Source organism: Corvus hawaiiensis, chromosome 5, assembly GCF_020740725.1.
Source record: "Corvus hawaiiensis isolate bCorHaw1 chromosome 5, bCorHaw1.pri.cur, whole genome shotgun sequence".
NCBI classification, from domain to species: Eukaryota; Metazoa; Chordata; class Aves; order Passeriformes; family Corvidae; genus Corvus; species Corvus hawaiiensis.
Window position 1 is genome coordinate 27,965,989 of NC_063217.1, and position 27,527 is coordinate 27,993,515.

General features: G+C 39.4%; 2 protein-coding genes across 12 annotated transcripts in view; one reads left to right on the plus strand and one right to left on the minus strand.

Moving 5' to 3' along the window:
• The window catches only part of FIP1L1 (factor interacting with PAPOLA and CPSF1), a 38,946-nt gene extending 24,901 nt beyond the window's left edge, over nt 1-14,045 (plus strand). For all 4 annotated transcript variants that reach the window (XM_048304629.1, XM_048304628.1, XM_048304631.1 and 1 more), the window contains 6 exons: nt 1,406-1,432; nt 2,011-2,065; nt 3,076-3,131; nt 8,438-8,657; nt 12,868-13,005; nt 13,724-14,045. In XM_048304629.1, the coding sequence (XP_048160586.1) occupies nt 1,406-1,432; nt 2,011-2,065; nt 3,076-3,131; nt 8,438-8,657; nt 12,868-13,005; nt 13,724-13,871 (644 nt within the window). In that variant the 3' untranslated portion in view covers nt 13,872-14,045. The remainder of the gene's footprint in view (nt 1-1,405; nt 1,433-2,010; nt 2,066-3,075; nt 3,132-8,437; nt 8,658-12,867; nt 13,006-13,723) is intronic.
• An 864-nt stretch (nt 14,046-14,909) lies between these two features.
• Nucleotides 14,910-27,527, minus strand: part of LNX1 (ligand of numb-protein X 1) — a 122,775-nt gene continuing 110,157 nt past the window's right edge. For all 8 annotated transcript variants that reach the window (XM_048304619.1, XM_048304618.1, XM_048304621.1 and 5 more), the window contains 4 exons: nt 25,756-25,933; nt 23,599-23,827; nt 16,648-16,806; nt 14,910-15,617 (listed from right to left, as the gene is read on the minus strand). In XM_048304619.1, the coding sequence (XP_048160576.1) occupies nt 15,482-15,617; nt 16,648-16,806; nt 23,599-23,827; nt 25,756-25,933 (702 nt within the window). In that variant the 3' untranslated portion in view covers nt 14,910-15,481. The remainder of the gene's footprint in view (nt 15,618-16,647; nt 16,807-23,598; nt 23,828-25,755; nt 25,934-27,527) is intronic.

Sequence of the window (27,527 nt, forward strand, 5' to 3'; positions counted from 1 at the left end):
CAATTTAGAAATTTGGCTGTTGGAGTTCACTGTCTCCTGATTTACACTTTGGCTAAGAGATCAGATTTTAAATCTTCAGGATTGGACAGAAACCTCACTTATATTTCACCATTTGTTTAATCCTATAGGATTAATGCTGGTAGGAATTTATGTCAGTGAAATTCCCAACAATTAGTGAACTTCTATATTGTTCACTCCTCCTCTGCTTGCATATTCCTTCATTCTGTCTTTCTATCAAGGCAGTCTGGGAGCAGTTGGCATTTCTAGACATTATAAGTGCATAGATTTAATAAAATGTTGCTGCCATACAATAGTCTTTTAGTTTTAATGTTGAACTAATGAGATACATGTAAATTTCATCACGCAGTGGTCAGTACTGTTCCATGTGAACGTTTATGCAGTTATGTCAAAACTGATGAAAGCATTTGCCAGAGTTTTCTGTTCTCTCACTCCCCAAAGTTTTGCCATGAGTTGTCACATTGAACATACTTATTTTTTAATGGAAGCAGAGTTGTTGATAACTGAAAGTGCTTTATGCCTAGTGAAGTAGTCACATTTTCTGTCAGTATTGCTTTAACCCAGTTTATTATGTACCAGGGTTAGGTGTTCAGTTCAGGTAAAGCTAGTTCTTTGCAAAGCATGAGAAGATAACATCCTTTAAAGTGAAAAAATTATTTTTACCTTGTGACCATTCCTTTTATAATCAGTAAGATAGGTTTATATGTTGAGGCAGTATATTTTGCTAGGTCAGCTAATTTAGTTGGGAATAATTTTCTCAGCTTTTAACAGCTAAGCTAGATCTGAAGATCAGGTTAGAGTAATTCTCGCACATGCTTCTGTTAAAGGATGCTCCTTTCTCAGATATTTACAAGAAAATAGAGAGCAAAACAATCTTTTTCCCTCCACATAGCAGCTGAATGATGAACTACAGTGTCATAGTATTGAGTCAGACATCTGTATTGCTTACTGCTGCCTGAATACTTTGTTCATGTGGACCTACTATTTCCTATGCCAAGCTATTGAAGGTCAGAGGCCAATTGCATTTCCTTCCATCCAACCATGGAATATAAAATAAAGCAAATGTAGTCTATGGAATGTTACTTTCCTTCTGTATACTAAACATTTTAGGATTATGAATTTAAATCTAACCTTGAGACCCAGAGTCTATTTTTCACTATTCTTGCCTCTAAATAAATAAGATCTTAAAGAATAGGAATTTAAATTAAAAGCTAGATTTCACAAGGCTTGTTTAAAATTTTAACAATTTGTATTAATGTGAGATCTTGATCTGAGGACACAGAAAATATGTTATTCTTCTTGATCATGTATGTAGTGAAAGCTCAATCTGGTTTTAGATCTACAGATAATAAACTATTACTATATCTGATATTTGTTGTCTTTTTAGGTATACCAATAACAGTGCCACCACCAGGTAAATTTGCTTAGATTTTTTTTCCACATTTGGTTAAGAGATGAAAACTTAGCTGATGTGCAGCTTATCAACTTCCTTTCAATTATATAGATAAAAGGTCACATATACTAAAATACATGTGTATATATGTAGGCTCAGTTATTTTGATGCCAGGCAGAAGAGGAATTGTATGAAAATGCAGTTGACTAGTGGACCTAATCAGCCAGTTTTCTAGATATATATTTCCTTATTTTCTTTAAAATCTTTTTTTTCTCAGCTATGCAGTAAATAGTTTTGATGGTTGTTTATTAAGTATAGTTAGATACTTAGGAATTTGCCCATGCTTCTAAATTAACATATTTTTAAGAGTGGTAAAGTTTTTAATTTGAAGCACTGATAATACATGTTTAATGTTTTGCCTTTGTCAAGCTGAAAAGTAGTTCTTAGTCTTACAAAATAAAATCCATTTGCACGGAAACAATTTTTGTCTTGTTCTCTCTGGGATTTGTTTGCCATTGTATGCTTAGCCTAGTTCTTTTATGTGTTTATGGGTGTTAGTTTTTTTCTTTCTCTCCTCCTTACCTAATTTATTGTTACAGGTTTTCCACCACCACCTGGCGGTCCTCCACCTTCCCTCATACCCACAATAGACAGGTGATTATCTGTTTGAAATCTTACTAAGCAATCTATCAGTATTCTGTAACTGAAATAAATGAATAAGTGCTCTTGCATTTCCCAGTGTTTTATGGATTTGCATCTGGGAGAGGGGAGACAGCTTCATATTTTTGCAGTAATTTTACAGAAATATTACTGATCTCACCTCAACATATTCTTTGAGTAGGTTACTTGGCCACTTACTACTTTAGTTATGACATAGTATCAAAATGACAAATTTGTTGATTTTGATGGTATATCAATGCCAAGACCTAAGGCAATGATTGTTAAAGTATTCTTCAGTACTCTGAAGGCTTATTTATATGAACTGTATACTTTTCAGCTGTTATATCCTTTTTTTATAGATGTCCACAAAAATTTGAGCACAAATTCAAGCCCTCATGAACTATAGGAAGTGCCAGAGTTCCACAGAATCCAAATTTGTATTTCTATTCTGTTCTAAGTGTTCAGCTGTAACAGACCTAACAGTACTTTTTCAAACCATTTTTATATGCATTTATATGTATATGCATACATATATTTGTATATATAGATATAAATATATAAGAGAAGGTAAAAGGTTGGCTGGCACAGTCCTTGAGAAATATTTGCTGGAGGCCAAAACCAGGTCGTATACAAAACACATTTAAGATGGTACAAGCCACTTGTCAGTCCTCTGGATCTCAGTGAAGGAAGATGCACACATCTGTTCCTTCGAAATTGAAAATTCTGTTAAAATTTATCCTACAGGAGGATGATGGTAAATCTCCAAGAGAATCTTCATGATTTAATTGAGAACAAATCCTAACTTAATGCATCATATGTGCATGAAAGTAAATTCATTACTGTGTATTGACCGTTGTTGTGAATGAGTGCTGCTTCTGATTGTATATATTGTATATAACGTATATATTATATATGAGTACATATTTACTGAAGGAGGTAGCTTTGTTGCTAAGGCTGAGTTTTTACATGTATCTTTAACATGGTTTTGCATGTATTTTCCACAGTGGACATTCTTCTGGCTATGATGGTCGTCCTGTTCGTGCATTTTCATATGGCAGTGGTAAGTAAGCAAGCTTGCTGGCTTTGGAAATTTTGACCAGTGTGATATCAAATTGTTTGATATGCTTATGAGGGTTTTAGCTAGAAGACTTAAAAGGTCTTGTCACTATTTCATTATGAAAGCTCATTGCTGACCATTGTAAATAGATACATGCTGTTGCAGATTTAACCATTATTGGTAAATACTGTTGTTTTGCTTATTAATTTATATACTGGATATGTTTTCCTGCTGCTTTTGCAGAACTGTGGTTTTGAAATATTATATACCATAATATGGACTGCAAGTCAGGGAGAATTTTTTCTGCAAGTTAGAAAGGATTTAAAAGCAGGAGAACAAGTACTGTTGAGATATCATCAGAATTTTAACCAGTAAGAGCAGTCATTCAGAAATCCTGGGTGATGTACCTCTCCTTTCAAAAACTGTTTGTCTAAGACACTATAACTTTCAGCTATCCTATTGCAAAGTCAGTCTTTTTTTTTTTTTTTTTTTTTTAGTTACTGTTATGGGAAAAAAGTCTGAAGCTGGAAAACTTGACTTTGTGGTTTTTTTCAGTAAAAGTGAAATAAGAATGAACTAAAATAAAAGCTTCATCATGTGCCACCAAATGGGCATCCACAGAACGTATGCGGAGTTTAGAACTGTTACCTAGCACAGCTCTGCTTCTTGATCCGAAGGAGAAAATAGAAAGATAAAGTAGATGGAATTATAGAATGATATGGGTTGGAAGGAATCATCAAAGATTATCTATTTCCAAATTCCCTGCCATGGGCAAGAACACCTTTCACTAGACAAGTTTGATCAAAGTCCTGTCCAACCTGGCCTTGAACACTTCCAATGTGGGGCATCCACAACTTCTCTGGGCAATCTGTGCCCCACCACCATCATCATAAAGAACTTCTCCCTTACGTCCAATCTAAGCCTACCATTTCTCAGAGCAAAACCATGGCCCCGCGTCCTGTCACTACAGGCCCTGGCAAAGGGTCTCTCTCCATCTTTCAGTCTTGTAAGCCCCCTTGCAGTATTGAAAGGCCACAATAAGATGTGCCTGGAGCCTTCTCCTCTCCGTGCTGAGCAACCTAAACAACATAGGAGAAATGTTCCAGCTCTCTGATAATTTTTCATGGCCCTCCTCTGGACCGGCTCTAACATATCTTTGTTGTACTGGGGTCCCAAGAGCTGCATGCTCCATATGCCTGAATAGTCCAGTTGGAGTCTCACGAGGACACACAAAGAATCACCTCCCTCAACCTGCTGGCCACCCTTCCTTTTGATGTAGCCAGGATACAAGTGGCTTCCTGGGCTGCAAACTCACATTGCTGGCTTGTATTTAATTTTTGCCCACCACTATCTCCAAACCATTCTCTGCAGGTTGCTTTGAATCACTTCATCACCCAGTTTGCACTGCCATTGAGGACTGCCCCCACCAAGATGCAAGACCTTGTGTGTTGCCAGTCACTACTTCTGCCTTCAGTACATCTGCCATCCAGCTCCTAGTGCCTTTTCTTTCAGCTAAATTCTATTGCCATGCTTCTTGTTCCTTTGAACCCTAGACGGTGAGAAGAGAAATTGCAGGGGAAGTTTTGTCCATTTCTGAGGAGGTGTGATGTTCGGCACAGACCAAATATTCTGCAGATCTATTTCGCAAATGTTCTGAAGTCTTAGGCATGGATATACAAAATGACATTTTGTAATGGCTTGCAATTTCTTGAAGTTGTAGCAGTTCATGGAGTAACAAGGAGTATTTTGTTGACATTGTAAGGATCCTCATCAGTTATCAAACATTTACTTTCATGTATTGGAAGCTTGTTATGTTTTCAAGAGTTCTTGAAAAAGAATTCATAAACATCTGCTTTACACAGACTTCTTTTTTAGCAGTAATTCTGAAGTTTTAGCAAAAAAGTAAAAGCTGAGGCATACAACTAAAGCCATGCAGATTATCATAAGGAAGGCAGTCTTACTAACACATACTAATGTATGTATGTGGCATCTATTACATAGTCTCCAGTGTAGAATGTTTTTCACTTTGATGTCTCTTTTGTTAGAATTTTCTTTTCTGTCAAGTACTGTCAGGGACATAAGAATATTTCCAAGCTTTATGTTGACCTTTAGAGATGATGGCACGCTTGTGTTGTTGCAGCACCAGTTTTAAAGGATGACTGTTACCGTGATCATGCCAACATTGAATTTGAACTTCTCCAGCAGGATTAAAAATTTGTTTGCCTTTACACGATTACAGAGACCAAGGAGCACAGTCCGTTGCTATCTTCCCTGTGTGCTTCCAATGTATCTGGTATCTCTGTTGCAGCAAAAGCTTCCATATTTGCTGCACAAAGCAATTGTCTTATCTCTTAGCTGTCCGTATCATACGGACTTTTGAATCTGTGGAGACTCAGCGGCCTTTTATCAGTATTGCTCATCTTGTAGTGAAAGATATTTTCCTGGTCAGCATCACATTCTGGCAGTCCCCATTGTGCAATGTGATTGCTGGTCAGTGTTTAGCAGTGCTCTCTGTGAATCAGAACTTGGGGACATTGAGAGCTCCACAGTGCAGCAGGGTACAGATGATCACTGTGATTTACAATCACTAAGTATATTTATTTAATAGTTGCTTTGGATGATAGCACTGAATCTCCAACCTGCTGTCATCTTTGACAGTTTGTGCATTTCCTAGCTTTGTCAAAATTGCAGGGGAAGATGTGCAAATGGAACACATAGCAAAAAGTACCAGTCTTTATTAAGGTTCCAGCCCTTCTTCTGCCTATTCAAATTCCTCAGCTCATGCTTTGGTGTCTTCCCTTGTGGCCAGTCAGGTTTCCCACTGCAAGCCCCTTAGGAAGGTTACACAGTAAAATAATATTCTTAGCTCGTAGCTCAACAATATCTGTTTTGTTTTTGTGCTCTTCCACTACATCAGTGTGGTTTCGTCAGTTTGCTCTTAAATCCTTTCACAATTCAGTGCTACCTTTGCCATCAGATCTTTGGCTTTGCTTGAGCTGCATTTGATCAGTCACTGAAGAGCCTTGTATCGAATGCTTGTTTGCTTTTTCCTCAAGCAGTTCTCTGATCTGTGCTCTAAATGTTCTTTGTATCTTAGAAACTTGCAAGACATTTAGCATTACAGAAACAGTTTGAGAGTCAGTATTTTTTGAAGTACAAAGAAAAACATGAAATAGTTTGCCTTATTCCATGAAGCTTTACATTTTTAAACCATCTCCAAAACAGGGCTCACATCTCCAAAACTAATAATTATTCAAAGCTCCCTTCCTGTTTTAAAAATAAAATCAGAGTTAAATTTTTGAAGTGTCTTTTTTCTTGTAGAAGTTATTGGAATAGTCAATGTAGAAATAATAGAAGTGACAAATTACTTCATTCAATGTAGTAAAAGCAGAACACCAATTCATATTAGACAGTAAGCTTCGTGTGTGTTGTGAGTAATTCCTGGTGAAAATCTAGATATAAAAATGTGCAGCGTGTCAAATTACTGTTTTGTCTCATGTTACTGGGGTAGAAATACTACTGTCTGATGAGAACTACTCCAGATGTGATGGAGTATCCAAAATTTATTGTAAAAGTTTGTGATGCCATTAATAATTGATTTGTAGTATACATTTAAAGTTAAACTTAAGTTTAAACTTTAGATCAGCATACGCTGGCAGCCAGTGTCTCATATACCATACGTGTGTTGTTGACCTAGTGGCAAGTCAAGGAAATTAGCAGTCTTTTAAGTCCAGCTGGTTATTTTGCTATTTCCGGCTGCTTTCCTTCGAAGAATTTCAGGTCTTGGCAGTATAATGAACAGCATGATATTGTATTATGGCATTTTATTCTGTTAACCCCTCATTTTGCCTGTAGACCTGAAGTTAAACAGTGTCAAGCATTTCATTTGAGGCAAAACCTTTTATAAATGCTTTATAAAGGAATTATAATACTTTTCATTGCAAATGTATTTTAACAATGAAGTGTTTTTTCCTGCTCCACTGCCTGCTCTAAAAGTCTTTTGTATTCTTCCTCTGGAAGCTTGGCAAACTGCTCTCCTAAGCTTCTGCCAAAGCTTTCTGGGGCAGGCATACCCCAGACATTACAGGCAAGGCAGTCTGAACATAGCTGTCAGCAGAAGCCACTGGTTTTATAACTCAACAGTATTAAATACAGCACCAGTAACACACTTTACATTGTTCAGTGGATAATTATGTTACTTGTACTGTTAATCTCTTTGTGACACGATGAAGTCAAGTAAATATTGTTCTCGTATTATAGATGATGAAGTGGAGCTCAAAACAAACGATTTATTGAAAGTTAGGAAAGCTAGCAAGGCAGATAAGCAGAAAGGGAGAAGTCCTCAGTACTGTAAGTCCACTAGAGAGTGCTGTTTCCAGCTAAATACTCAGCCCTTGTTTTTCCTTTACAGGATGTGTTCATGGGACTTCTGGCGAGGGAGGGCAAGACAGAACAATTGGGGCGTTAAAAGTAGTAGTTCTGTATTACGTCAAAGTTGGCAAAAAGCAGTGGAGAAGCACGTTCCTTCTCCCCATTGGTAGCTATCTAAAAAAGGTTGTGAGACAGTGTTGAGACTTCCTTCTTAACATCTTAACATGTCAGTTCTAGATTAAGACTATGTTTTATTTTCTTAAACTGTTACATTTTAGTGTTATTAGTGGTTGTGCTGAGTATTCATAAATGTTACCTTACAAAGTGGGAGTTATCTTACAAGTGGGAGCGTTATTTCTTCTCCCCAGATTGAATTTATTTCTAAAGCTTCTTTTACATCTGTAATCAGAAAAGTATGGCAAAGCACAGTATAGAATATAAATTAGTGAATGAGAACTTCATAGCTAACATTATATTTTAAATAGAATTATTTTAAAGTACAAGAGATTAAAATAATAGCATTTAAATGTAAGGTTGGAAGTGCCCTTCTTTTTCTGAACTGTATTTTTGGAGCACCTGAGTTTCAAAGGCAGTTTTGTTTTCCAGTTGTTTCTGTTTTGTTGTTCCCCCAAAATCAAGCCATTTGGCCACATAGAATCCGATTCTTTGAGCAATTTTTTTTTCCTCTGGAAGTGTATAGACAGTCTTTGGGGTACATACCCTGGTTTTGTACATCCTCATAAGAAGTCTGTAAATGAGTGCCAGAAGCTTTTATAATCATCATGGAAAAAATGCAGTGTTTTCTTGGAATTAACTCTTATGTGAAAGGGGAAGATTGAAAAATGTCATTGGAGGAAACTGACAAATGTGTTTTCATGCATAAGTGTCCATATGATATTTGTTTTTCTTCTTTCTAATACCTACATCTCTTTCTTCAGTCACCTTTCCACACCCTGCGGGTTCTGCACCCTCGTGGTCTAGTCTTCTGGACACCAGCAAACAGTGGGATTACTATGCACGAAGAGAGAAGGATAGGGAACGTGAGAGAGAGAGATCCCGAGATCGGGATCGCGACCGGGATCGAGACAGAGATCGAGACCGTACCAGAGACAGGGAAAGGGACCGAGATCACAGTCCGTCTTCAAGTGCATTCAACAGGTCAGTGAAATGTCTTAAACGTGCCGTAACTCTGCTCAAAACCCTTGTCTCTGTTAAATAGTGTACTTCAACATGCAAATTTAGTGTTCTGCTGTATATTCCAAAGAGCTAGACAGTGTGGCTGACTCACCTTCACCTTTTTCTCTTGGAAGCTGTAATTCTAAATTTCTACACGTAAAACAGAAGCAGAAAAAAAGGATAGTATACATCCAAACTGGTCATAATGCTTTACAGGTTAAAGGTGATTTAAGTCTTGAGAATGACTGAAATACCCATCTCTTTTTGACATCAGTAGGTCTAGAAAAAATCTACAGAAATATCTGTAGAAGTACCAAATAAATTTTAGTTGCCTATTCGGTACTAAGAGCAATGTGTTGCAACATTTGACCTTAATTAATGGTGTTACTACCTGCTAAAATGGTTAATATGGTTGTTAAAAAGGGCTGGATAATAATCTCTCCTCTCTTTTTTAAAACTGTTATTTCAAGGTCAAGAACTTTTTTTTCATTTTCACATAGATGATGAAGATCATGTCAGATAACTTTATTCAGCTTTCAACTCTAATTGCTTTTAAAAAAATGGTGCAACATTCTGTGGTTCTGTGGTCCATGTGCTCAAGTACAAAAGCATTTAATGTTGAGATCACTATGGCTCCATAGAACAGCGGTCTATTGGTTTGCCAGATTTTGCTAAATTTCCTCTGCTCGTTATTTACTAAGCTTTTTGGGGTAAATATCTGATGCTTTTCTCAGTGTTCGTTGTTAAGTTGCAATTTTTGCAGAATATATGTGTTAGCTATTAGGCAGATTGCTTTTACTAATGGTTTTACGCTGAGGGGAATGAGAGCACCGAGAGTCAATGTTGCTGCGGTTGAGAGATGACATTTTTGCATGATGATTGTTAGCTGAAGACCCAAACTGGGTGCAAGATGGGGGATTTTCCATGTACGCCGGTGCGGTGATGTCCTGTCCTCTGTGCATGTGCTTCATTCCAGGGTCAGTTTCTGAGAACTGAAGACCTATCTAAACATCTGTTTCTCAGACACCTTGACTGAAGGTCAGAAAGAACTCTGGTCATTCAAGGGTGCTTGAAATGAGCCTTAATAGCTTCCAGGCCTCAAGAAATCTCTGTGCTGCTGCCAGAGTTATCTGTAAAGGAGGGGGAAGAGCAGGCCTCGACTTTTTTATGTGACTAAATTATCCGCCATCTGTAGCAAAGCTGTTGCCACATGGCTGTGTAAGAAAATGGGAGGCCCTTAACTAGGATAAGTTGGTTTGGGAATCACAGAAGAGGTGGGAGGGGCTTAAGAAGGAACATGCAGACATAGTATGTCTTAAGAAGGTTTATTTTCAATTCTGTGCACTTATGAAAATAAAATGAATCGAGCTGTGAGGAAGAGAACGTGAACTATTTTAGAGACTGCACAGATTTATAGCTTTTATTTATATTCCCTTTGTTTAAACTTTGATAAAGTGGTACTTTGCTGGGGTTTGTAGTAAGCATTTTATTGCTCAGAAATTATGGTTTTCAATGGTTTTAGCAGTTGTTTTCCAGATAAATAGCCTGTGGTTTTGCTACAGCATTTCTTAAAATTATGAGAAAATAGGATTCTTTTTATTCTATTATAACCAAAAAGTGGTTTAAAAATGAGCTTTCAGCTGCCTTTATGTTCTGTTCTGCTTTTACCCTGCTATCCTCAGAGAAAGGTGTGCATTTTTACAATGTATCTCACTCTGCCCCCTTGAGAAGATGCCATTATTTTTGGACTGTTTCCCCTCTGCAAAGACTGGGGGTTTGTTTTGTTTTGTTTTGATAGTTTCAAGTCAGTTAGTTACCACTAAACATGTAGACTTTGGAATTTGATTGATATGTTACTGTTTTGTGGTTCTTGCTCAGCAATTTGAAAAATTAAAAAAACCCAGAAAAACCAACAAAACACACCCCAGCAACTGTGTTTCTAAGGTCCTAGAACTTAATAATCTCAGGCAGAAGAGCAGATGGGGGTCTGGCTGGATTGTAGCTTTACAGGATTTGGTGTCCTGGTGGTCAACAAACTGAATGAGGCTCCACAACCAATGTGTGATAAAGGTCAAAAACATGAAGCAGCGTTAGAGTGTTCCTGAAAGCTCCCAACACACTGGTCTTGGCAAACTGTTTTTTGCTTTACTTAGAGAAGTTGTTTATTTTCATCAGACACACTTAAGCTGTCATGGTTCTTTAGTAGTTTGCCAAAATAAGGTTTAAAAGGGAGTATCAGTAATGTTTTTAACCTTTTCTAGAGTGTTTTACAATAACTGGGTAACAGAACAAATGCACAGTGTGAGTTATCATTAAGGGCTTTGTATCTCATCTTCGAAACCAAGCCAGAAGTCTACAAGTAGCCATCTAATTTCTCATGGCAACCTTATCAGAAGTTAGACATTCAAATTTTAACTTTTTAATTAGATACTGATCATCAAAATATTAGTTTTGGGAAGCAATATCAGATGTGGGAGAAAACTATAGTTGCACAGAGAGGCTGGGGAGACTCCATCCTTGGAGATATCCTGAAGCTATCTGGACATGGTGCTGGTCAGCTGGTGGTCCTGATGGCCCTGCTTTAGCTGGGGTTTGGTCCTGATGGCTTCCACTCATGCCTTCCAACCTCAGTTAGTTTTTGTGCCATTTGATCACAAATGTGCTTTGCAGGATTCAGTCAGCTTACTCTCAGATCTGTGGTTATGAATGCATTGTAAAATCAATGCAGGTGTATTACTCCATGGCAAATCATAATTTTGAGTCCTGTAGTTGTAGCTGTAGTTTTCCTGGTTTTGATGTGTGAATATTTTTTGTGTCCCTTAGAAAAGCAGAATTTTCTATGGAGTGGTTAATGCTCCTCTACAGTGTCTTAAATTACTAATTTCTGACATTTGCTTAATGATGTAATCATACAGAGTTTCATAAAAAGACTGGTGCTGTTGCTTCAGGTGTTCCCCCTTCTCACGCTGAGTTTTCATGCATAGCTGTAATAGTCATTAATGTAAAATCCTCACTTGGGAAATGGCCAGAGGATCCAGGTCGTGGCAGATAAAATGAGTTTGATCTCAGTTCTCACTGCTCCAGGACATGAGAAATCTCTTCAGGCTTGAGCTGTTCTCCTTGTGTGATCTGTTCTGCTGCTGCCAGGGTCCTCAGGAAGATACTTTCTTTCATGGAAATGTTGGCAAAGACAGAAACACTTGCCTTTTGTTAGGCCAGCGGTATCTAAATCGTTACTGATTTTACTTCTTTAGAAGGCCCGGTTACATTGTGCCTTTCTTTAGGACTTGGTGGGGATCTCCCAAACTAGGGTTACACAAGACTTCATGTGATACATAAATAATTACACTAAGTTTATTTGTATTGATGTTGCACTGTTAAATGATGCTGGATAGGATTTTCTTAGTAAAGGAATGATGAAATGATCATGTGATCATGCCTTTTTAAGCTATGCTAATGTAGCATTTCAGTAGTGTTGGCTAACAATGGATAGTGTTCTCATCTTTTTTTTTTTTTTTCCAGATTTCAGTAAACTCTTAGAACTGCCCTTTTCATCAAGTCAAAATATAAAAATATGTTTTAAGTAAAGCCTTTGAATTTTTGTCTAACCTGTGATATTTAGGGGTTTTTACCATCATTGTGACAGGGCAGCATTTCATGGTAATCCAAGAGAGAAGTGGAAGTAGAGACAGCACTAGTACTGGAGAAAAGTTAATTTCAAAAGCAACCCAAAACATTTAGTATATTTTACTCTTTGTACTTAGCTTTTCCTTTTCTTGAAGCAGGTGTAAGGAAGTAGATAACTACCAAAATCTTATTTTAATTTACCCAAATTGTATAATAGTCAAAAAGTGTGCTGATAAGTGTTGAATGTATCAAACACTGATCCAAAAACATTACTGAAGTTTATGTAGGGTTGTACTGCCTTCACAGTTAGATACAGGTTCAAGCTAACAGCCTGATAACTCCTGTATAAACTTAATGGGACACTGTTTCATTTTTAATGAACAATTTCCTTTCAAAATTGCATTAACTGCACAAGTCTAGTGTATAATGAAGAACTTTATTGTCCTTTAAGCACTGGAACTCATTTAGACACCCAGAAGCAATATTAAGATTTTCTTGTCATTTAGCTTGTTATCATTATGCTCCTTGGTCTCACTGTCCTGACAATCTCTTCTTTCTGAATCAGTGATGAAGAACGCTACAGATACAGAGACTATGCAGAGAGGGGCTACGACCGCCATAGGACAAGTAGAGAGAAGGAAGACAGACACAGAGACAGGAGACACAGAGAGAAAGAAGAGACTCGACACAAGTCATCTCGAAGGTTTGAGTTCTCTTTTTTTAATAGGATACGAAAGACTTGCCCAGTTAAAAAAAAAAAAAAAACAACTTTTAAAAGAACCCCAAACAAACAGGAGTTTCGTGGAAAGATTGTAAACACTTGAATGTGCTACTTGGAACAAGTCTGTCATATAAAACATGGACAGATAAAAAGCAATACTGACCCTGGGTAACCTCGTACTGAGTGATGTGTGTGACTGTCAGTATGTGAACAGAAATTAGGACTTTGGGGAAAGAAGGGTAAAAATGGTGAGTCAGAAAAGGGTGGAATGAAGCTGACATTCAGCAGCATGAACAGAAGAACTCAACAGCCATTCTCAGTAAGTAAAATAACCCTTATGGTCACTTGATAGAAATTGTTCTACATGATCCATTTTAAGGTAGAAAGAGAAGTTAAGTCCAGAAAATAGGGTCAGCAAGAATGTCAAATTATTAAGGAATGCCAGCAGGTTAAAAGTATTATTAGAATATGGGTTACAAATGTGAAAAATCATTCCATTTTCCCCACAAAAAGTACAGGATGGGTAGATGTATATTCCATTCCAGGAAAAATTCAGTTATGTGCTGACATCCAAATACTCTTGAGTTGGGAGCAGATGCCGGTTTTCAAATATGAATGCAGAAGCTGGTTTTTTTGGTACTTTGTAATTAAATAGGGCCTGAAGTGTCAAGTGTTTGAGGCATGTTTTCTCTCTATTTAGTAACAGCAGACGTCGTCACGACAGTGAAGAAGGGGATAGCCACAGAAGGCACAAACACAAGAAGTCCAAAAGAAGCAAAGAAGGAAAAGAAGCCAGTGGTGAACCTGCTCCTGAACAGGAAAACACTGAAGCTGCCCCTGTGGAATAGGCTTGTGTGATTTTTGCCTACTTGCATATATATTAGTGCCAGAAATAGATTACTATAAATCTTGTTATTTTTCTGGGAATTATAATAATTTGCTCTTAATCTTGTTCTGTTAGTTTGAAATCAAAGGTTACTTTGGTTTTTTTTGAAAATAAAAGAACGAATTTTTCATGTTAAGATTCTTGGACTGACTTTGTCTTTTAAGAAAGAGTGAAAAAACAAAGCTAGAGGCTTATGCTCTTACAATATAAGTAGGGCTTAAATTCTTTGTATTAAATTGTCTCCTTTTTTCATAAGCCAACGGGAAGGTCATTCTTTTACTGACTTTAGAACAGTGTGCATTCATTTTATTATATACCCAACATCTGGAACAGTGTGGGTTTAGCTTAGCTTTTGGAGTCATGTTTGGAAAGGTCATCCTTTACTACAGGGGTAGACAGGAACTGGAGGCTCTTCAAAAGCCTTGTAATAATGTGAAGCAAAAAAAAATTGGGGAAAGTGGGAAAGGTGCCGATTGTTCTTAGTTGAATGGAACACTGAGTGTGATGATGATACACTTGGTAATTATGTCTGGTTTGTGTGGGTGCATAAGGATGAATTAAGCTGGATAATCGTCCCTGCTGCTTTTCAGTGGCTTAAGAGAGAGTTCATTTTAGTCTTTGTTCTAGGGGAACAGCTGTCCTTAACATGATAAAGATTAACAAACATATCCTCTTCCCACTGCAAGCTTGTGAGATAAAAACAAGACTGTGGAACACGAGTAATTTGCAGAAAGACAAAGGACTATTTTAAGAGACATATAAGACCATCATCACTTTCAGGTTTACTTCATGCAGAACTGTATCAAGTGTGATTGATAAGGCAGTCCCACAAAAATTGTACTGCTATTCAGAAGATTTACTTGATGGCATTAGCAGGGTGCAGTGTATTTCCTTAAAAGTAATATTCTATATAAAAATCCCAGATTTAATAGTATTAATCAAAACAAACCAGGGAAATGAGGTAATTTGGTTTTGGATGAAAATAACATCTGTACAAGTACACAGTTACAATTATTTTTAATTATTTTAGAAATTTCATTCACAGTTTTACAGACTAACAAACAGTACTTGAAAGTCTTGAAAATACCAGCTTCATGCTGACCATGAGAAGGTACACGTAATCAAAGTGCTGTGTTGGATAAAAACCTTCACCTGATTATTGCAACTAGAAAAATTGCAAGAAATATTTCCATAAGTTATTCAAGGTTTTCTTTTTGTAAATCAAAATAAAGTGGGTGAGCAGAAGCTGTTGCTCCTTAAATTTCATTATTATTATAATGCATTAAATAGATATATAGATATGTATAAAAAAAACAACAAAAACCCCTTAAGAACACAGGGAAGGAAGGGCTTAAGTCTGTAGCTTGGATCACTCTGAAGTGATTTTCTGACAGGTGTCACTGCTTTGCCTAAACTTGACTTTTCTTGACATGCAGGTTGAAATTTCACAAACATTTTCTTTATAAATACATACTTGACCCCCCCAAAAAAGCAAAGACTGATGTTCCTTTTTTTTTTTTTACTTTTGTTTCCATGTTAAGATACTTGTCATACTCTCCATGAAGACTTGTTTTATAAAAAAGTGCCGGGCCAGGACACAATTGTGAGAGTAATTTTTCCTTTTAGTTCTTTGAGCATCCTTGCCAAGCAGGCATGCATCATCCCTGACGTGTTCCTGCCATTGACAGCAAGGAGGATGTCACCGCATCTGAAAAAACAAATGCAAGACAACAATTAAACAAGGTGACTTCTTACCTTAAATGTTTTCAAATGCCAAAGCACATCCTTCAACTGGGGGGAAGGGGTAGAAATTAGTATTGTGATTCCTTCTCTGACTAACTACTGTTCATGAATAAGGGAATAAAGCAGGTGAAAATACTTGACTTGATTGAATTTCTTACAAATTTGTAATTAATTAGACATATTTGAAAGAAAACATGATACAGGTCTTCTGATGTTCATTCTGAAGAATCATCTTAACAGAATCATAGAAGGGCTTTGGCTGAAGGGACTTCAAAGATAATCCAGTTCCAACCCCCTTGCTCTGGGCAGGGACACCTTCTTACTAGACCAGGTTGCTCAAAGCCCCAACCAACCTGTCCTTGAATAAGGAGGAGGCATCCACAACTTCTCTGGGTAGCCTGTTCCAGTGCCTCACCACCTTCACGTTAAATAATTTCTTTTTAATATCTGGTCTAAACCTACTGCCTTTCAGTTTAAAGCCATCTTCCCTTGTCCTAGCACTACATACCCTTGTAAAAAGTCCCTTTCCAGCTTTCTTGTAGGCCCTCTTTAGACACTAGAATGATCTGTGTTCTGAACAAATTTACCTTTTAATCCTTGTTAATTGATGTAAGTTTGTGCCATGACTGTACATTTACTCTCTTCAATTTTATTGGTGTTTGCAGGGAAGATGTTTGGTTGGGGTGTTTAGAACTAGGTATGTGGAAAACCTCTGTGCTGGCATGCTTTGTACCACCCCAGAGACCAAATTGACTCATCTTTTAACTTACATACTAGTGGATTGCTAGACATCTGAAAACATTCTCCTATGAAGGCAGATCTGTTAAACTTCAGGATACTTATGTCCTGCTTCCAGATCTCCCAGAGTTATTTCTGTATCAATGAGTCCTTCCCCCGTCCCTGCCCGTCTTAATGAAAACATGTTTTTTAAAAACCACTATAAGTCAGCCCGAAGAAAAAATTAAATGCTACTTTTTTTAGATAGTTATCATTACCTAATTCTGCCATCATTATATGCTGGTGTTCCCCCAACAACGGATTTGATAAAGAATGGTTTGTTCCCAGTATGTTCTTCATAACCTCCTACGATGCTGAAGCCAAGACTTCCAGATGTATTTCTTCGTAATACAATTTCTTTGCAGCTGTACAAATACCTGAAATAAACCAGTTTAATTAAATGTCTTATAGTTAATTTCAGATTCTGATGAACCATTAATATTGAATCTGCCTTTTCATGCACCCACAGAGTGTTTTTAAGAGTTAAAATAGTGCCATAGTTCCACTGTATTAAGCACCTACACTTCTGTTTCTGTAGTACTGCTTTCCTGTTATAACCAGATAACCAGTTGTCCCAAAAGTAAAATTAGTAGGTAATCTTGGGCTTAAGTATTAAATAAGTTTTTTTATAGGGTAGAAATCTATGCAAATGCTCTAGATGGTGTGATGGAAAAAAGCACTTGAGTCTGGATTTAATGTTTGTAAATCAGCAATTCAAAAAACTATTTCATCTACCTTGTACAGCCCAGTGACTTATCTTCCAATGAGCCTGTATGTGATTAATTATGTCAAAGTGCTCAGGCATTTACTACCGTGGGGCACATCAAAGTGAAATAATTTTAAGGATAATGGAATGAATTACAAAAATGACGGCACAAATACAGGTATTGGTGGAATTCGGGATCCTGAGCTTTTCTTGTTGAGTAACCTGATAAGTCACAGCATGGAAGATGAGAGGAACTTATCATGTGAGTCACTGCTTTGGAGTACTGAGTCTGCTCTCAAGAAGATAGCTTGTCCTCACTATAATGGTTAACACAAGATTTTATAGTAAGAGAACTGAAATCTGCATTTCTCTCCATTTGTCTTTTGAATGTTTTTTATGATAGTGTAGGTTATGCTTGGTCAAAGCTTAGGTTCCAAAACTAGGAATAGGGGAAAACAAGAATAATGTTATTAGACTCTTAAATGTTGCCTGTTGCTCTGAGTACATTAATTTCTGTTTCCTTTTTTTTAAACCAAATTAATTCCATGTGTTACAGAGTGAGTGATAGAAATCTGTCCATAGTACTTAACCCACTTATCGTTAGTGGTGTACCCAGGAATGATTGAAATTACTGAATGACTGAAAATACATTTGCTACTCCAAATCTTAAAATATAGGCTGACCTACAGCAGGCAACTGTTACAAGCTCTATTCAGAGACTTTTTAGGTTTCTAAGAAGTACCTGACACTTCCATAGGAGGATAAATAGCCTTTATCTTAAAGACTGATATGCCTAGTGTTTTAAAAATTGTGTTTGTCAAATAGTGCATTTGCTGTCTTTCACAGCAGTAATACTAGATTAGTCCCCCAGGGCCTACAAATATTCACCTGCTGCCAGGATGGTAGGTATGTAATATTTGCACAAGAATTCACTGGTTGCTAATGTAAGAAACAGGTGACATTTGCTTTTTCCTCAGCAGCCAGGCATTATTACTTTACTGTCTATGGACTCCTTCAATGTGCAAAATCACTTAAACCCTCTATGTGTAATGGTACTTGTCAAGGTCACGACCAAGCAATGCCAGGATTCAGCCATTGGTGCTATAATTCTGTGTTGATTTTGGGACAGAAGTCTCTGCTGCCCAGTGCTACACTCACTGTCTTAAGGAGCACATTCCTGAAATTGAAAGGTAATCAGGTAAATCCTAATGCCATAGAAAAGCAGAAGACAAGCAGGAGGAGAAAAGACAGTGAAGCCAAACATGGCTTATGTGCATTCTGTACATGCCGTCTATAAGGTTATTAGTCGCATGGTCTCCATCAGTCCAGAAGGCATAAATACATATTTGCTGTCAAAGTGTATGATGAATTTAAGTAAAATGGACACAGCATAATAGCATTAGGATTGTTCTCTCTGCCAGAGCAGAGAAAATACATGGGAACCAAGGAACAGCAGTGAGAAGCCACTCTGTCATGACTCTAAGCCCCTGTGCTGCCTTTTGCCTCACCAAAGGGACTGGGTGTAACCTGCTGTGGTGATGAGGCAGTGGAGACATGGACGTCAGGAGAAGAGGTGCTGGTGTGATGCTCAGTTTGTGAAAAGGGGAGGAAAGGGGATTTCCCAAAGTGTTTACAAATTTCTCTTCTTTGGTTCCCAATACCCAAATTGGTAATTAAATGTTTTAAGTTCTGAAAGCCAAGTCTGTTTTGGCCACGACAGTAATGAGTGAGTGATTTCCCTGTCTTTTGACCCATCAGTGTACTTGCTCTTTCTCTTTTCTCTCATCCTGCTGTGGGTGTTGGTGCAGGCAGGTCTAACCCATCACAACAGCCATAGCTAGAGACTGACTCCTGAAAGAATAGGAGTGTCTAGGATGTGTTTATGCCTTTAACTCGATGTTTGCTTATCTTCATTCTATGGGGTAGAGGTATAAGCATGGCAGTGCATCATCCATCACCTGTTTGTCAGCGCTGTCAGAACTGTGCAAAGGATGCTGGCAGGCAAAGCTGAGCTGTGCATAACACAGCTACTGCTTGCTCCAAACAGTTCAGTGCCTAAGCAGAGATGCCTGCTCTGCCTAAGCAAAGAGCAGCCCAGAGGGAGTCTGTTCTTTTAGGGCTGTTTAATCATAAAGACAAGCTAGAAAGTACCACAAAGAAAAAATAAAATCATACAAAGGTGCTTAGTTTGAGTAGATTATATTTGTGGTAATGAAAGCCCCAGTCTGGGTGTTTTGACCCAGTCAAACTACCCTAACCCACTAAACTGCAACCAGTCTAAGGAGAACCATCTCCTGCCTTGGAAAAGAGCAGCTCACAGTCTTCTGCCTTTATCTCTAAATACTCCAGAAGATGAGGATAAGGAATAATTTATGTGTGAACCTGCCTCAGATGCAAGATTTCGGGATATAGAGTATCTACTGACAGGGTCCTATCCTAAGAAATACTACAGCCAAGCACCAGTTACCAATGCCTGAGGAATTTAAAAGTGCCTGTCTTCAAGTAGTTAAATGTACAATTCCCTGCTGATTTTCATGAAGCACAAACATCCTTATGCTCTAGGAGTGAAAACCAGCCCAGCTGCAGGAGGACTTCGGCAATAACAGCTATGAAAAGCATAACTCCCTCCTCCCGCCCCATTACAGTACACAAATGGCAGCAGAGTAGGGAATATTTGAGAATTGCTTCCACCAGAGTCCTACAGCCCAGACTGAGTTACTTTGGGGGTGTTTTTGTCCTAATTTCATGGTTTACGTCTTGTTCTACCCCAGATTTGCAGAATGACTTTGGCCACCTCATCTCTCATCTCACTTTACAGATGAACAAAAGCACTTGTGTGAAGTACTGTTTGTAAATGTTATGACAGGATGATCTAAGAAGTATTTTACATACTAGCTGAGGAAAGAAAATGTGAGGAGAGCAAAGAAAGGAGAGCAGGAAAACAAGCTAGAAGCATCATCACAGAGCTGGGGAAATGCTTTCTGCCAGCTGTTCCCTGTTATTTCCTTTGCTCATACTTCACAACAACATGTCCCTCTACCAATAAAGGAGTTCTGTCTTCCTAAACAACAAACAATTAAATTAGCTACCCTGAAATAAGTCTGCGGGCGAGAATGCTTAAGGTTCTGCATCACTGTTTCCTCTCACCGCCCAGCCCGCAGCCCCTCTGCTTGCACGCAGGCCAAGTTTTGACAGATGTCAGATGCACATGTGCACATATTTTATAACCACCACATATTGGATCGTACTACAGAAAGAACAGAGGAGCTGTTTATGTATTATTAAGCCATACAAAAGTGAGAAAACCCAATTCTAAGATCTCACAAGAAAAGGACCAAAATTTAAGTGAGATCCACAAATGTTAAATCAGCAAGATGGCTTTTCCAAGCCTTTGAGCTTTAGTGCAAGAGATCAGATAACTTGTCTGATTCTGCTGCTACCAACTTCATCCAGAAAAACGATATAATTCCCTAACTCTCAATATTTGTGTCTCTTGTCTGTACTCATTTCTGTAATATGCATGCAGTCCCTGGGAAAGGGGAGAGTTCCGTTCTAGTATGGAAAATCAGGCATTTACAGTAAGCTACTTTAAATCATGTAACTATTATTAATGTTAGCCTGTTTTCGACTTCATTGGTCATGGACAGAAGTCTATAGACATGCTGTAAGTTCAACTCAGCAAATTTTATGGGACCATTCACAGGATTTTTCTGAAAATTTCATGGATTTGGAACAAAGAAGGGAAGACCTTCCCGTCCCCTCAGTTTCCTGAGCCTGAACATCTGACTCTTAAGTTGTAAGGTCAAGCTGCCTCTGAACCCCCCCCTTGCTTGCTGTGAACACATACACACACTGCACTGCCGAGGCTTATCAAGAGCCACATCTTTCCCTTCTCAAAAGAATTAAAATAACCTACTACCCTCTGCCTCGTCTTTTTAAAACCATGCGTGTTCCTGGCCTACCAGTTTTACTGCCTTTTCTATTTGTTAAATTTGGCTTACATAGGTGTACCCTTTCCTGCCCATCTTCCCAAGTACTTTGCATGATCCTGCATAATCATGATTTTGACATTTCTACTTTTCTGTTAGCTGTACCAAACATTCTTAGACTCACATATCTTGGAGCAGTCCCTCTAGTCAATTGTTTTAATTAAAGTAGGTGATTCTTCAACATTTTGCCCCATAACTGCACATCAGGCACTTTTTCCAAGATGGACCTGTCAGACATCTATTTAGACAGAGTATAATTTTCTCCAACAGCCTGGAAAATGTAATGAAACTGCTGACAATATCTTGGGATCTAGTGAGATGTGATCCTTGCCTAAAGCAAACTGAAAGTCAGATAGAGAAAGGTTAAATGCACAACCTGGAGCACAATGAGTTAACATGATACACATCCTAGTGAGAGAAGCTGTTGAAGGACTTTCAGACATCTGATGTGGGCCCTGGAGAATCAGAACAATAAGTGGGTGAGCACACTCATGCTGGAGAAGATTGAAGGGTCTGCTAATACCTAGTGAGCAATCTCAAACCTGATCCTCTTGTGCCCCTACTCAGCCAATCAGCTGCTAATAAGAACACAGAGCACCTTTGTTACTGTCACATGGCATGTGCGTTGGTGCCTATCCCAGGCGCTAGTCTGATGTTCAGAGCAGTGTCCCCCCTCAGCATACCAATGTCCCCATGTCTCTTTGAAGAAGGGCCATGCTGTGCTCTGTGCACAGCCTCGCAGCTGGGGATAGAGTTACAATGAACTCTTGTCTTCAGCCTTGCCGACACTGGGGCTGATTTTCCTTCAGACCAAAAGCATTGGAATGCCTTCACACATGCAGCCTTCAGAGGAAGAAGGCTAAAGAGAGCTCAGAAACTGTTTCTAAAATGGGAAAACCCTTTTTTTTGCCAAACTGCAAAGCAGAACTGACTGATGTGAACTCTGTGTGCAAGCCTGCAGTACTGTGAAGCTCTGTCCTCCATCTCCCCTACTTTGCTAAGGTAGTGGGAACTTCAGGCAGCTGTGAGTAGGAGATGATGACCAGGCAGCTCAGGTTTTCTACACAGCCCAGTGAAGGTGGCATAGGCGGGGTGCAACTGTTATAGTCCATCCAGCAATGGATGGTGATAGAAGGCAAGACTCATCACTGCAGATTGCAGTATCTATAGGGCCTCTAGTCTGTTGCTGTCTCTTTACTGAGAGCATTACTCATGCTCCGGTACCTTCACCATGCTGGCGGTCAAGCTCAGGAGTGCAGAAGTTAGCAGGAATGAGGACCACCCTGTGCCTGCCTGTCTTCAGAGAGACTGAGTGAGGAAAATTTACCATTGCCTGGGGTAGCAAGTTGAGGAGCATCCATTTACTGCATTTTCTTTTTTCTGCTTTTCTTTCACAGACATAAAGATGTAGTCCTCTCCACTGGAGGAGGAACATTTTGCCTATGGGTGACAGACACACAGCCTGCCTTCTGCTCTTGCAGTGCTTCAGCACATTATACAGTTATTAGCATTAGACCAAGCCCCAAAAAACATCTGGCCCTCACAGCAGACCTTGCTGCAAGGTGAATGAGCTGAAAATGGCTCCAGCTAGAGAGAAGGAAACCTGTTATGCAAGAGTAGGAAATGAAGAGGAGTCCTGAAACTGTGCCTAGGGAAAAGCCCACCTGTTCTGCAGGCCATCTTGTCCTGCCCTCCTGTGAAAGAGAGACACTGAGCTGCTGTGAGAGTTAGGAGTACAGTCAAGAGGAACTTATAAGCGAAATTCTTCGTTCCTTAAAACTGAATATCAGTTTCAACTCTGTGATCCCAGCTTTGCATATTCACAGATTCACAATGTGTCATCTCATACTTTATGGAACATTGCAGAAACTGTAGGTATTACACCGTGCACACCGAGAGCTTAGCGACATGTGATGTGGCTGTTATTATCCTTGCTGAAATGACAGCACAGCTGCTTCCTGTGTATGACAAATGGACTTCTTTCAGGCGGGGGTGGGGTTAAAAGAGGTGATTTGGAGATACTGGCCAACTGCACGAACTTTGCAACATCTGGGTAAAGTCAAACAATTCAGCTGGATTTGGCTAAGGACAAGGGCTGTGCAGCTTGAGTGTTGCAGGAGGGGTATCTCTCTCTGCCTTCTGCAGGGTGGTCGAGCTTAGACTCCAGTTCAGCAAGCTCCTGTATCCCTGCAAGATTTTTCTTTCACTCCCTAAGTGCCAGATATGTTTTCAAGATTGAAACAATTCAGTATCCCATCCTCCCTTGCAAGGGGAGCTGCATGTCTATTTTGCCATGTACACGTACCCGTTTACAAAAGGGAGGTATTTAGAGTCAAGTCAGTGACAGAGCCTGGATTTAATTAAGATGTCAGTGCAATGAATCAAGCCAAAAGAAAGAACTGCCAGAAAATACAATCTTTCCTCCCACTCCCCCTCAGCAAGAGGTTGCAATCCTCCCCCCACGGTGGACTTACCGTGGCAGCCCCAGCCACATAACCCAGGACGGTGACCACTCGCTGCTCTCGGAGGTCACCTGTGTGTCCTCAGGCGGTGGCAGGTGACCCTGCTCCTCATGGACTTCACATGCTCTCATCTCCAGGGCCTTGAGCACCACTGAGGAGTTAGTGTTCTTCAGCAGGGCAACAGCCTCACTCCGGCTGACTCCCGTCAGATCAATGCCATTCACGTTCAGGAGGATGTCACCTGAGACCAATAAAACGGATTATAAAAACCCTGCAAGCATTTCCAGGATCTCTTCTGCACCTCCGCAACCAAGTGAGTCAAAGCCATGGCCAAGAAGTGGCTGTCTGACAAGGCTTTTTGTTAATCCTATCATTTAACGTGGATGTGAAGCATATGCTAGTAAACATGCCACAGGCATGAGGGAAGGGTCTAGATTCCTGTACACAGAAATATTACATGGCTGGACAGAGGACTTGTCCTGGTTTCTTTCTATGTCATGTCCTGCATCTGGAGCTGAACAAACAGCTGGGGTCCTGCTGCACCAACAAGCTTTGGTACCGATGCCTCGTACTGGTCCGGTACTAACCCTAACCTGGTCCGGGTCTCTGGAGTCCACTTCCAGCTAACAACATTTTTACTCAAGCTAAGCTTGAAACCTGACAGCTCAAAGATGTTTTTCTCCCAGCTCTCCCTTAGCTGAGGACTGCGACTCCAACCAGCTCTTCCTAGTTTCCTTTGTGGAATAATGTGTTATTATTTTTGTATTAATGCCTGTTTGAATGGCTGCAAGCCAAACCATCTTTCTGTATGCCTTATTTATAATATAGGCACAGCAGCTTCAGACAAAAATGCAAAGATGGCCTCAATCACTACAGGAAGAACAATAAAAACATCACTAATGTCATGCAAGCAGTCACAGTGCCAAGTGCTCTGCTACCCTTCACAGCAGGCTCCCACACCAGGGCTTCCCTTGGTGCCCTCTGTGCTTGGCCTGGATGCTTCTCCAGGCAGGGATGTATCACTGGCAGTCCAGGCACTGCAATATGAACATTAAAGTCTTCTTGTGGTCTGCCCCCAACAAGAAGGACAACAGCCTGCTCTAAATCAGAGGCCTATGGTGCTATTATAACATCACATATTCATTTGTTTCTAATTTTATCAAATTAAATAGGCTGAATTTTCCATGCTGCCTCACGATGAATACTTTTTGGAAAGCATATCCCACTGAGAGGCAGTCATTTCCCAGCAGGAGGAAAGAGGAAACCTGCTGTTTTGCTCCTGTTGTCATGTTCTCACATGGGTTTTGTTGAACAGACACAAAGGGGTGGTTCCCATGGGTGCCAATGCGAGGTACCGAGACCCAGGCTCGTGGGACCTTGGGTTGTGGGGCTCGTGGGTTGCAGCTATTCTGCCCCATTTTTGGGTGCCTTCACTTCCCTCAAACTCAGGATTTCCCTTCAGCTTCCATGCAGTGACTGGACTAAAGGAAAACATAGGGGATGAAGGGCAAGCAAGCTGTGTCATTGCTGGATGTAGGCTACTGAGGAACTTGGCTCTTGGAGATATAACATCCTGAAACCTGACAGTATCATCTTTCCTCTGCTGCCCAGCTATTCCCACAAAACCAACTGATAAAATATGTTCCTCATCTTGCTCTAAAAGCTTATTCATGCATAAGGGGAGAAACTATAAGCTTTATCACTCTGTTATATCAACAGCTAAGTGGGGTTAGGAAGCCAAAGTTTCCAGACATGATGTTAAGCCACAAGGCGCTAATGTGTCTTTTTATATAATAGGAATTCTGCTCCTGTATATTACATTCAAATTTATGAATGCAATGACAAATAAGCACAAAAAATTACTTTAAAAATGCATGAAGGTTGCACAATGAATGTATCAGGAGTTAGGAGATGGTGGTGCAAGCTAATTTTCCTGTGAAAAGCTATTTATCTTTTTTTTTACCAGAATATTCCTACATCCTGTTTCACAGAGATGATTACTGATGCATATTTTGCCTTTTCTGGTAGCTGACTTGAGACCCTCTAATCTGACACATCCCAAAATCTATAGGATTGCTGAAGATGTCAGAGTCTGAAGCTCTTTCATTAACCCTGATTTCAAAAGAAGCCTTTGATTTAAAGCAAACTTTCAAAATCCCCCTCTTTTACCTGTTTTTATCCTGCTGTCTCTGCTGATAACTCCTCCAGGTTCCACACTTATCACATAGATAGGCAAATCCCATTCCCGGTTAGATGCTCCGCCTGCCACAGTCATTCCCAGTGATTCTGTGTGATCTTTCCGGACAGCCACCACCTTCTCATGACAGGTGACAGCGTGAAGGGTGCTCTGTGATGGAGAAAATAGTAACAACAAATGCAGTTTGTAGGCATAGCGACCTCTTTGACACCTTTGGCATTTCCTATCAAAACAAATATTCATGGAAGTAATACTAAGGCACTTCCCAGCCACCTGCTGCACTTGGCCTGATGGCAGGCAGGACTCCCTCGGGGGCTTACGTATCTGCAGTCAGAGCTACCACCAAGAAAACTGGGCTTTAATAGTTAAAATCAGGCATTTCTCCCACCAAAACCAGAGTTGTTTTAGTGCTAAGACTGATAGAATTAGGTCCTTGAAATGTAAATAAGGAATTTGATTTAAAAAGGAAAAAAAAAGCTCTTGATATTAGTGTCACTAGTGGCCATCATATCTTTGGCTATCAGGTTGTGCTTCTTATCTGGCTGCTTGCAGTCTGAGCATGATCTGTACAGTTAGTGAGAAGTAACTAAATTCCTCTTGGGTTTGAGGAATTAAACTATTGGGGACATATTAGAAGAGACATACTTCATTTGATGTTCCAGGTATCTGTGTTTCTATGTAAGTTATGGGTGGAAATACACTTGAAGAATAAGTGTTTCTGTTCAGTGAAAGAGAAGGACATTTACAGTGAAGAGCTAGCAGTTTTTCCAGGGTGCTCTTAGTGCTTGTGTTTGAAGGGTCACTTCGGGACAGTCATCCCTATATTTCCGCCCCTAAACAGGAAAAGTTAAATACACACAGCTGGTCATGCAATAACTAGTGCATGAGTGAGGGTGAAACAAACCCACAGGTGCCCTCAGGATGGAGAACCACTGCAGTGCAAGCTCCAACAAAACCTGTGAATTGAATGTCATGTTTACCATGCACTCAGTTCTTACAGAAGAGCTTGAAAGGCAATAAAGTCTGGATTTAAATGTTAGTTGTTTTTCTTTCCTTAAGTATTTCATAAGCAGTTCTGACAGTCCCAGCCCCTCTTGCAGGAACAGCATCATCCGTTTTAGGCTCATATATAATAGCACGCTTCTAAATACATTTCAAATGTGTATTTAAAAAAAACCATTCTCATTCACAAATGTGACCTCACATTCATAATATGCAAAAATAATCCATGAAACTCATTTAAAGCCACATTAATCTCTTCTTAGAGATCTGACATCTCACAAAGGCATTTTACATTGGTTCCTGGGCCAGCAGCACAGAAAGTGGAGCAGATGAATCCACAACATCTCCCTGAATGACAAGGATGGACAAAGGAAGATTACAGCAAGAATTTTTTTATGGGAGTAGGGCAGACTATGTCTTTGATTTCTTTTTTTTTTTAAGGTATGTTTGGTGGAACAAACTCCACATCAAGATTTCAATGATGCGATGTTAACAACAAAACAGGACCTTCTAGAAGCTTAGCAGAGGATTTCTACGTGCTTGAGCAGATGAACAGTGGCTGCCACAGAGCTCCAGAAACAAAAAGGCAAAGAGCTCAGTGGAAAGAGGAGATCTCTCAGTCTCTGGGAGCAAACCCGAACTAACACAGTTGTTTGGACATATTAGACGTGGTCCATGCAGAACACAGGCACTATGTCAGAGTAATTTGGCTTAGGGCTTGCAAACAAACCTAAAAATTTCT